The sequence below is a fragment of the Cariama cristata genome, unplaced genomic scaffold (genome assembly GCF_000690535.1).
Source record: "Cariama cristata isolate BGI_N322 unplaced genomic scaffold, ASM69053v1 scaffold5330, whole genome shotgun sequence".
NCBI classification, from domain to species: Eukaryota; Metazoa; Chordata; class Aves; order Cariamiformes; family Cariamidae; genus Cariama; species Cariama cristata.
Genome location: NW_009596256.1, coordinates 48,351 through 59,759, shown reverse-complemented (window position 1 = coordinate 59,759; position 11,409 = coordinate 48,351). Strand labels below are relative to the sequence as shown.

At 35.9% G+C, this 11,409-nt stretch overlaps 1 protein-coding gene across 1 annotated transcript in view; it reads left to right on the top strand.

Annotated features, from left to right (window-relative positions):
- Positions 1 to 535: 535 nt before the first annotated feature.
- Positions 536 to 11,409, top strand: part of ABI3BP (ABI family, member 3 (NESH) binding protein) — a gene marked incomplete at its 5' end in the record, with an annotated part of 57,005 nt that continues 46,131 nt past the window's right edge. The window contains 10 exons of the mRNA XM_009705115.1: positions 536 to 610; positions 2,232 to 2,279; positions 2,782 to 2,856; positions 5,305 to 5,379; positions 6,177 to 6,251; positions 6,941 to 6,988; positions 8,317 to 8,391; positions 9,930 to 10,004; positions 10,624 to 10,698; positions 11,179 to 11,253. Coding sequence (XP_009703417.1) covers positions 536 to 610; positions 2,232 to 2,279; positions 2,782 to 2,856; positions 5,305 to 5,379; positions 6,177 to 6,251; positions 6,941 to 6,988; positions 8,317 to 8,391; positions 9,930 to 10,004; positions 10,624 to 10,698; positions 11,179 to 11,253 — 696 coding nt within the window. The remainder of the gene's footprint in view (positions 611 to 2,231; positions 2,280 to 2,781; positions 2,857 to 5,304; positions 5,380 to 6,176; positions 6,252 to 6,940; positions 6,989 to 8,316; positions 8,392 to 9,929; positions 10,005 to 10,623; positions 10,699 to 11,178; positions 11,254 to 11,409) is intronic.

The following is an 11,409-nucleotide window of genomic DNA, read 5'->3' as shown; positions in this document are numbered from 1 at the left end:
CTTAGAATTGAACCACCAAGGTCAACCATAGGTAACGATATTTTCTTGGCAAGCTGTCGTTGTTTGCTTTTTTCATCACAGAAAACATCACTGAAGTTAATCACCTTATGCCTTAGGATTTTTTCATTGTCATTCATTAAACTTCACTTTTTCTTCTAGGTAATTCTCTTGCTTAGCACTCATGACAGTTGGGCGTATTGCTCTCTTCACGATTGAAATGTCTCCTTTTTTTAAAAGAAAATGATGCTGGCAGCTCTGGATCACCTTTCTCATAATTGTGCTTGTCTGTCCTTGTCCCAGCTTTTTATTTCAAAAAATAAAACCTGAGCTTCAAAAATTACTAAAATTCTACTCCCTTGCTTAGATTGTTGTAAACACATGGAGAGTGATACCTGAGTTTCTTTCCTACTTCCTATAAAGAAACTTTTTTTCTCTGTTGCAGGTGTGAAGTTTCTGTGTTTGTGTGTTCAAGTTGATATCAGATACTAATTGATGTGCAATTTAACCAACTTATTACCCACATTTTCTCTTCCAGCTCCAAAGGAGACTCCACGTATTCCTTCTAAACCTAAAACTTCACCCAAACCTCATATCCCACAAGTGAAAGATGGTAAACTACTTTGTGTGATTATTTCTAATACAGTTTATATTGGAATGAAACTTATTTCTGAGCAGCTTTTTAGTTATCTGAGCTAATTAAAACATAATGGGGTTCTGTTCTGCTGTGTGTTCAGTGATTTATTTGCAGTTTTCAGGAGTAGTAAAATTTGCTAGGTATTTTTCATTGTGCAAAAGAATAAATCTCTGCTACTTCATGGCAGCAGGATGAGAATATTGTTGTTAAACTCAGACTAGAGTGGTAAATGAAGCAAATACCTAGAAATTAAAGTATGTATTATGGCTACTTAGGTGGTACAATTCTTTCCCACATTGCTTTGCTTTGTTAGTATAAATACATTTCCCTTTCAAGTCACAATTACTTAATTTCATGACATTATTATTATTTTCTGCATGAACAAGTAAGTTACCCAGTGCATAGTTGCTATTTGTTTATAAATATTAATATTTATTAGCATTAGTGATCATTTACACTGTATTCCAAAATACTGGATTTTTATACTATGCCATTAAATGTGAGTGCAGTTGAATTCAGTGGTAGGCAGAAAAAATGACTGTCTGTCCTCTGCTATCCAGTTGGTAATATCAACAGAAAATTACAAGGGTATCAAATATTAACATATGTTATCTTTTGATAAATGTGAAAAATTTCATGATAGTCACTTTAGTGAAGATATTTAAATTGTAGACATGGAGCAATATTCTTGAAATCTGATGTTATGTATTAGATATGATTTCCTCATGTAGAAAACAGCCCAAATCCTGTTCTCTCTTAATTTTTTTAACCATGGCAGTTCATCATAAAACATTGTTTCAAAACTACAACTTAAAATGCAGCTTCTCATAATCTCAGTTTTTACCTCCATGACCATTTTTCATTATTATGGTAGTCTGGCCTTCTCAAAAAAATGGTTTTGTCGCACAAATGTTACAGGTTTGTACTGTTCTGTGGGGTTTTTTTAAAAAAAGTTACTGTTTCTTCAACAATCTGTAATGTACAGAACTTTTTTTACAGCATCATCCACATTGTCTTAAAAGATCCAGAGAATTTTTTTGTTGTTGTTGTCACCCATACAGAAGAATTAACACAGGGAGTGATACCATTTCTATTGTGCCTCTGTTTCTAATGTGGGAAATGCAAGGAAAATACCAACAATTTCACATCCTTATGCCCCTTAAATACTCGGTTTTATTTTAGATCCATACCAGTTTAGAGCTGAAGTATATGATCATGCAATGCAATACACCATAATGCTCTTTAATAATACAGCATCCAGAAAACAAGCAAATGGTCTCTGATTCCAATTGTGTATATAAACTGCATTTGAAACACCACAAAGGGAAGAGATTCGTGCCCCTGAAAAGCCATTTTCTGAATAAGGGAGTGATACATATTTGGGTATCTCCTTGAAGCCTATGAGAGAACTAAGCTCACATTATGTTTCAGCTTACACTGCTTTCTCAGAGACTTCATTTAATATAACAGGTTTTTTATGAGACGTTATACATAGTATATAATTCAAAATGCAGTTACTAGACAAGTATTACTAATTGTAAGTGGCGTTATTCTCTTCAATTTTTGTAATAGCTTTTATGTTTTGTTTCTGATACAGTCCTGGAATCTAGAACACTTAGAACTGATCAAGTAAAACCAACAATAGGTAACAGTTTTACCTATAGGGCCTATCACATTTAGCTTTTTTCTCAGTATACACCGAGCATCACAAGTACATCTTCGTTGTACTCCACTGTCATAATTTTTTACTATTAAATTTAGTCCTTCTGTAAATTTTTCTTTTTGTCATTCTACACTAACAATTCATAATCATCTTGTTTGGTTTTTCTCACACAAATATGTTCTGTAAGGTGGATGGAAGTGCCACAATGTACCTATGTGTGTCTAAACTCAGTTTCTGACATGCGCTACTTCATCTTTTACACTGGTCCATCCATACTGGCCTTGCTTTGTGTTATCCTGTTACACAGGTTCTCCATGAGCACTGTTTCTTTGTGTACCAGACATTCATACTTCTCCATTACTCATACAAGCTTTTAGTGTTTCCAGAGGGTCCCAAAGGCATGTGTTCTTTTTTAATCTTATGCCTTCTGTCAGTCTCAGTTCTTGAAAGAATTTAATAGTTGCTTTTTTTTTTATTATTTCAGTTCCAAAAGAAACACAGCGTGTCCCCTCCAAACCTAGAACATCACCAAGCTCAGAGGTGCCACAAACCAAACCTGGTAAGTACGTTGTTTCTGTATTTTATCATACTGATATGTGTGTCTTATGAATTCTGCTGTGATCAGTGGAGCTTCAGATTTATATGTATCCCTTGGGCTTGTATGTTGGAGTATACCTTGAGGGATAAAATCCAGTATCACATGTCATGATGTGGAATTTATAAGCAGCCTGGTAAGCTTAAAATCTCTATCTTCAATTCTTTTTTACATTTTAAGTCACTGAAAGACTGGGCATTTTCTGTGCAGTTGTCAGTGAAAATAGCTCTGTTCTGTATGAATTTGCTTGGGTTTTGGGAAAGTGAAGGTGAAAGGAGTGGTGTCATTGCAAAGAGGAAGGGTTTTTTTCTGTATTTTTCAAATTGTGTGCTTGTTTTTTCTTTCCCAGGCACAATCATTCTTTTATACTTTACAGTTCACTTTTGCACAGCCCTTATGTTGTTCAGAGATTTAAGAATGTGTAATACTTTCTATAATATTGTTTACATAGCTTGGTATAGAGCAATATACAACCCTGGGCTAATTAAGGATGGAGGAAGAAAGTCATACAACTCACAGTAGCAATTGCATTAGGTACTGTGGGGCGTTGACCCTGTCCAGCAACTGAGCACCCACTAGCCACTTGCTCATTCCACCTTACAGTGGGGTGGAGGAGAGAATCAGAAGAGCAAAAGAGAGAAAAAAAAATCATAGCTGAAGATGAAGACAGTTTAACAAGTGAAGGATAAAAAGAGGGGGGAAAAAACAAGTGATACAAAGGCAACCACACACCACATCCCACTAGCAGACCAATGACAGTCTAGGAGCAGTGAGTCCTTTGGAAAGTTTTGTTGCTAGGCATGACATTATATGAGATGTAATATCTCTTTGGTCAGTTTGGTTCAGCTGTCCTGGCTGTGTCCTCTCCTAGCATCTTGGCCACCCCTAGCCTACTCGCTTGGGGGCAGAATGAAAAACAAAGTAGTCGTCGATGCTGAAGAGTGCTTGTTACAGCAATAGCTAAAAAACTGGTGTGTTATCAACACTGTCTTGATCACAAATCTAAAACAGAGTACCACAGGGGCTGCTATGAAGAAAATAACTCTACCCCAGCCAGACCTAGTATGGGTATCCAAGGTATATGCGACATTAGATACTGCTGCTGGAGAAATGGGCAGAAAGATTACAACTAAAATTCCTTTTGCCCCTGCTAAGTCTGTACCTATTGTTTGAATCAAAACCTTGTCAGAAAGGTTTAAATCAAAACCTTCTGTCAGGAAGGTGTACAAAATTGAAGGTGAAAAACCACCCACAATTTCTTTGTGGCTTATTATGAAAGCTTCAGATGTATATTTGGGCTCTGTTCTGTAATAGAGCTATTGCCTTGAACAGGAGGCAATTCTGAGCAGCATAACACTCTGACCTGTTGAGTTTCAAGGAGGAGTGACCATCTGTCATTGGCTGTAGCAGGGGTGGTACGATCATTGTGGAGGTAGTGATTGTAATGTTTTGATTGTTCTTGGTAATACTTGTTTTTTGTCACACTAATGCAGTCCTGGAACCAATTACGTTTAGAACTGAGAAACCAAAGTCAACAGTAGGTAATGATACTTTCTTACTTGAATAGTCATGTTGTCTTTTCTCTTCAACACAAATCATTAAGAGTAGATCTGCAAACATTTGTCACCCTTCTTTGTATGTGCCTTAATAATTTAACAGTCAAGATTCTTCGTCTCTTATTTTCTACAAAACAATTGAGGAGGACCCTTGTGCCTTTCAAGTTGTTATGCACATAACATAGGGCAATTTCCTTCAATATTTAATGATAAGAAGCAGAGGGCAGATCAGAACAGGGATCCTAACTTACATGTTCTCAGTCATACTGTAGAGGTGGCACTGTTCTAGTTAGTCATATTGCTTGGGTGAGCAGAGCTCCATGCTGCAAGTTTTGTTTCTCTGTTTCCCTTCCCCTTCAGTTTTGCTAAATGAAATTCAGTCCTTCATAGAGGTCTGAAAAATAATTCTGTTTCACTCAAACCTTAGTTCCACTATCAGAACGGAATCATTTCAGTGATCTTTAGGTCATATGACTCCTTGAAGCAGATCCATTTGACTAAGGCATTTTTATCATTTGAATCTGGTACGGTGAATCATTCCAGTAGAACCTCCATTACAGAGCAGTGATGTCTTTGTATTTGAAGCTACTTATTTTGTTTTCTTCTTATTTTTTAAGTCCTCCTTTTAAATAGAACCAGTAGTTCTGTCACATACTTAGTTGATGATATGTAATAGAAGACTATTTCTTTTCTCTATAGTCTGATTTTGTTAAAAAAAACCTTCTCTTTTGCATCACTTCCACAGAATATCTTTGGTTCAAATCTTTGCTCTGTTTTTCTTGACTGTTATGGGTGGTAGCAGGCACTGATACCTTGGAAAATTTTAGTACAGTGTAACCCAGTTTCTTTCTTTCAGCTCCTAAAGATACACGTCATGGGCCTTCCAAACCTAAAACATCACCCAGTCCACGTGTTCCTCCAACTAGAGCAAGTAAGCGTATCAATATTTTGCCCTTTAGTGCATGAAAGTTTTATCAGTTTGAAAAATGTCAAAATTGATGAGTTCTCTGAAGGTACACAGGTACTTATTGAATAGGCTGTGTTGTACTGTCATAATGAAATTTTGCTGTATAGCTGTCATGGAACAAGATAATCAGCTAGATACTTATACATGTCAGTAACTTGTATAATGGTAGGGATAATGGGGGCTTAACATTCATCTTGAACCCTTGCATTTAGGAAAATTTGCATCTTAATTGCCACAAAATGTGACAGAGGTATATGTATTTTCTAGTTACCCATTTACAAGTGTAAAATTACAGTACTTTCCTGTTCCCAAAACCTTGGAAATAATTCTGTCCATTTGAAAATTAGTGGTAGATTTCCACATTTCTTGTGCTTTGTCTGCTTTGCTGGATATCTGTTTTTAATGCAAAGTTGATTTAAATGAGCAGCAGAGTTTTAGAATATGAAACACTTGAGAAGGACAACTAGGGGCACTCTTAGAACTACAGCAGTTTATTCTGTAGAAAACTCTGCTTGGTAGAACTGAGCGAAGTGGAGAGTTAATCCAACACTGCACTGTACCAGTCACTTTGTCTTTAGTCTCTGCACTAACGTAATATTGATTGCATTGACAAGACATTTCTTTGTGATTATTTTCAAATGGAAGAAATACTTCCTAAAAAATTTCTTTGCAGAAAATGAATCTCCTGTCAGGAAAATCAAAAGACTTATGTTGCATCATCATCCTCAATAACATGTTCAACACTTTGCTCATCTTCACAGGTCCAAAAGAAAGTCGGCGAGTCCCTTCCAAGCCTAGAGCATCACCAATTCCAGATGTACCACACACAAAACCTGGTAAATACGTTGTTTTGTTGTGCTTGGATATTCAGGGTTTCTTTTGAGTTGTCTTACCTCAATGAATCAAGTGTTGATTAAGATCTCTTCATATTACAAACAAATAGATATTCTAATGATCGTTAAATACATGTTTAAAGGAAGATAAAGCTGATTTGTATTTTTAATGGCTGAGTTTTCATGAGTTTTATATGCTTTTTAGCCACATGACAGCTGTCATTGATGAATAATCTGCATAGCAGGGTAGACAACATACAAACATTGTAAGAATGTTCTTGGAAGAAGTTGCATCTCTTCTGTGCCTGTCAAAAGATGCTTAGAAAAACATATTTGAGGGCCTTCGTGTATGACTCTAAATATCTGTAACTCAAACCACTCATATGTTTGTATGCCCTTGTAATGGAACTCGCCCTTAAAAATATATTTAATAGGGATTTAAATACTAGTGAACTGCCAAACCTCAAACTCCTGATGGTTCTGAAAGCAACAGTTGAACCTTCCTTTTGAGTGAGTATATATTCACTAATTCCACCAATAAATAATTTTTAAAAACCAAAAAAAACCCCAAAAATGAACAAATTTAAGTATGTGTTCCAATTTGAAAGGAAATCAGTCATGTAAAAGGGGGTAATTTTACCCTTTTGCTTGCACTTATCACTAATTCTGTGTACGTTCTTGTTTTTATGAAGTTTTGGCACCTACTACATTTACAGTTGAACAACCAAAGACAGCAACAGGTAAAGATGTTACCTTGGACTGGTCGGTGTTATTATTTTTTCCCTGCTGCTCCTTGGACCAAAGATTAGTCTGTTTCTCACATTATCTGTTTGTGCTTTTGATTTATTTTCTTTTCTACTTATCAAACTTAATTCTACTCTCTTCCAGGTATTGAAAGATTCCTAGCTGTTTTGTTGTCTTCACAGAAAATTTCTTTCACTCTCACACACTTTGTATTTCTTTGACACTTGTAGGAGACAAGTATGCCATGGGTATTGCAGTTATGAGCTCTGAAATACAGATGGAAACATGTCCGCTATAGTTGTCCGTGTTCCTTCAGTTTTTGTTGGTTGACTCTAGATTTTGCTTACTTGATCAATATTCCACCCATGTTTTCATTCATGATTTTCTTTTCTCTTTAAATTCCTGTGTGTATCTGGCACACCATTTTTCAGTCTCTCATGTAAGGATCTTGTTTTTCTTTGCATGCCCAAGGTATGCAGTGCCTGTGCAATAAACCTATCTAATTTCTGAAGAGCATAAACCCTTAGAACAGATCTTTTCTTTCAGCTCCTAAAGAACCACAACATACTCCTTTTAAACCTAAAGCAGATCCCATCCCAGATGCTCCACACAGCAAGCCTGGTAAATTATCTGGTCTTTTGTCAAGCTGTGGTTGATAATTGAGCAACTGCTTTTTCAGGGTGGGCAGTGGGGGGAGTTGTCAACAGTACATTTTCTGTTATCTGGGTATCATTCTAGCTTAAGAAACCTCTGCAATGCTGCAATTAAGTCATAACACTGATGGAAACTACAACAGTTCGAGATTTTTTTTCTTTATATTATGTGCATATTACCAGAAGAAGTAGTGGTGACCTGTATGTTTAAATCAATGATAAAAAGTTATTTACGGCTTGTGTCTGAGCAATGCACTTCAGTTGTTTGCACTACGTTTTTGAAGCTCTTATGAGAGAAGCCTCTTAAAGCTGTTGCAGTGCTTTTCCTTTGTTTACACATTTTCATCCAGATTGAGATGGAGGATTCCCTTCAGTTGTATTTCGATTAGGAGGCTCCCGATCATAAATGTGACTGACCTGTATAAGATAGTCTGTGATTTCACTGAAGGGTTGTTATTATTGTTTTTTAAGCATCTAGATGTTAAAATCAAACAAACAATTGAACTCTTTGTAACTGTAAATCTCTGAGGGTGTAAGTGCCCATTGCTGGTTTTAAACATCCCTTTCCTGGTGTATATAGTATAGTGCTGAAGGGCTTTTTTTAAGGGGGCAGGAGGGAGAGGGAGAGTTTCTTCATTATTCTGAGCATTTATCGACATTTTTTCCAACAGAAATCATTCCAGCCTTCCATGAACCAGATACCACTATGATTCCTCATATTGCTGAAAGAACAAAGGCAACATTGGGTAATCACGTGTATTTCATAAATAATTACTCTATTTTCCTTTCTTGTTAGAGAAGATCTTAGAGCTCATTACATGATATCAAAACTAATAATGAAGTTTTGCTCTGCTTCTAGATACTTGCTTGCCCTTTGTTCTTGATAAGGGTAATAATGCATGAGCTCATTTACTTTTTGAAGGTTCTTTTCCTCATCTTCTAGCCTTTCCAGTCAGGATGATGTAATTCCTTCAGATGTTATATATTTTCCAGTAAAAGGTGACTTTATTTAAAGAGCAGGTGGTGATGCCTGTAACTTTTGCATCTCAGGTATGGATACTGTCATCCTAAAATACTCTTCTGCTTGACTTCTCATGGTATAATTTTAGATAAGAAATTGTGAGAAAATGATGAGGTATTAACTATAGCATAACATATACCAAAACAGACCAGCTATGTGACCCTCCAAATCAAATACTAGTTCTTCAAGCCATCTTCTCTGCTAACTTCTAGTCATCCATGTTGGGAAAACTTAGTTAAATATATGAAACATTAGCTGAGAATTCTTTCTTCTTAACTTAAAGGTCAGGATGTGGACCAAATAAGAGTCAATGAATCCAAGCAGTATTGGGCAGCAGGAGTCCTGCTTGAGCAATCTTTGTTAATAATCAGTTCTCTGTCCCCAGTTTCAGAGACAGACATTGACTGTGATTTTCTGAGAACGAAATGGCATCATTAATGAAGTATTAATAGCCATTTAATAATCCTTGAATTATGTTTTTCCTTTTTGAGGAATAGAAAATGAAAAATGCTTTTCATCATGTTTCTATTTCAATATATATTCCCTGTATGCATTGGTACTTGTTTGTATTGATACTTGGTTAGTATTCATTTGGTACCACGTTATATAGCTTTATGAAGTTTATGTGCACTGTCGTTCACATCTGGGGCTACGTGATGCAATATTCATATGCAGAAAATGGTTCTTCAGAGCAAGGAAGATGAAGAGTGCACAGGCTAAGGCAAATATTTTGAGGACCTCTCACTTTGGTGTGGATCGCAGACTAGCAAGTGCTAAGATAACCTTTTCCAGTAGATGATTCCTACATGGCAAGAATTTTTAATGGAACAGTATGAAGATAACAAGATTGAATAGTTCCCACGTAAGAACAAAGATGTTAATTTATAAATCAAGTCTGATATGAAGGATCCACTGAAAAATAGCTCCTGTCCTCAGATACTCATGTATCGCAGATGTGGAATATGTAGGCTACTACTGTCTATTTTTGTCCCATTACTTTACTGTATGCTGTTCATGACTATATTCTTCACTGCTTCATCCAAAGCTACAAATTTGTATATAGTTTTGGGGAAGTCGGTTTGTGTCAGTGGCCATTTAACTTGTTTTCCATTCTTTGCAGGAATTCCAACTGATTGATTTTCAGCTTTACCCTTTGATAATTTGCCTTATTACAGATCAGATCATACTTACGTGCCTTGTGTGCTATGAAAGCAGTGTGTTTTTTTTAATTATTGTTCTGGGTGCTGTTTGTTTTTATTTCAGCTCCAATTGAAAAACAGTTCATTCATACCAAACCAAAAACATCTGAAAAACCAAGAGTGCCACACACCAAACCTGGTAATGGAGTCATTCTTTTCATTTTGTGTGTTTGTGTTTAATCATTCTTTCCCTTAGCCTCAGGTTTTGTGCTTTTTAACAGAATTATTCATAGCTGGTTCTGTGCTGAAACAAATGCATTACACTTAAGTCAGTCAATCCAAAACATGCCAAAACTACACTGAAAATAATAATAGGATTTGTAGTATAGAGCCAAAAATGTTTTTCCTCCTTTCTATTACATGTGGCAAATGATGACTGAAATGTAGTAATGTGGGTGTTGACAAATTTCGATGGCTAGATAGACTGAGTTCTCTGTGAAAGCACTTTCTTTTTTTTTAAATCCATAAAATGCAACAGAACTCCTTTGCAATGTGCTTGTACAGTTAGCAACTGACGTTGTGTGCTATGCTGAAACAAAAGTATTCTTAAATAGGTACAGAGGTCTGTGTCTCTTCCCATTTTTGTTATAGAAGGAATGTACAGGAGAAGTTAATAGAAAGATAACAATACCAGTCAGCAGTTGATTTTTAAGATATTCTGGTACTCTTTAGTTTGGGGCATTTTGAAAGTTTCAGAAATTGTGCAAATGCTACTATGTTTCCATTACAGTTTAATATTCTAATTTTCTCCTTAACAGCAATACATCAGACAACTCCACAACCAATTATTACAAAATCTTCTACTACCACTGAGCATTCAAGGGCAACAATGGGTAAATAAGTTTCTTTAAAGTTAAGATGCAGGTATTTTAAATTTTTCAATGGATAAATTCCTAGAGAACATGCTCCAGTGTGGTACTTTGTGTAACATCATTCACTGTCCTTCACTCTGCTTAAACACATGCATGTTTCTTAATGCAAATGAGTCTCTATTCTACCCTAGAAGTAAAGCAGAAATAACCTACAGCTCATGTCTGGTCAGAAGCCCGTATTTGTCAGATCTCCAACCAAATTCAGTGGTCAATTTTTCTTTTAGAGTGAGAATTTTAGGGACTAACTCAACTTATCCTACAGCACAGTGTTAGGACTTTTCTGTGTTTTGGATAGTCATTTCGTTTCAGGTTCCAGAAAGCCATGGAATTGTTATTGTCTTTTTTTCAGGCATTTGAAGCATGCATTTTCTGTGGGCTAAATATGGCATTGGATCATAACTCCTGAAGAATACAATAAAAATCTTTTTCCTTTTCTTTCAGCTCCAAAAGAAACACTGTTTATTCCTTCCAAACCCAAAACATCTGTGGGGCCAGAAGTATCACAGACTAAACCTGGTAATTTAAAGTTTGTAACTTTAAAAGTGTTATTGTGGCACTACCTTAGTTACACTTTCTGCTGTCATTCAGTACTGCAGTCATATGACATGCATGATATGTAGACAGAAATTAGTATCAAGGTTCAGCTCAGAATATGTTAATAAATTATATCAA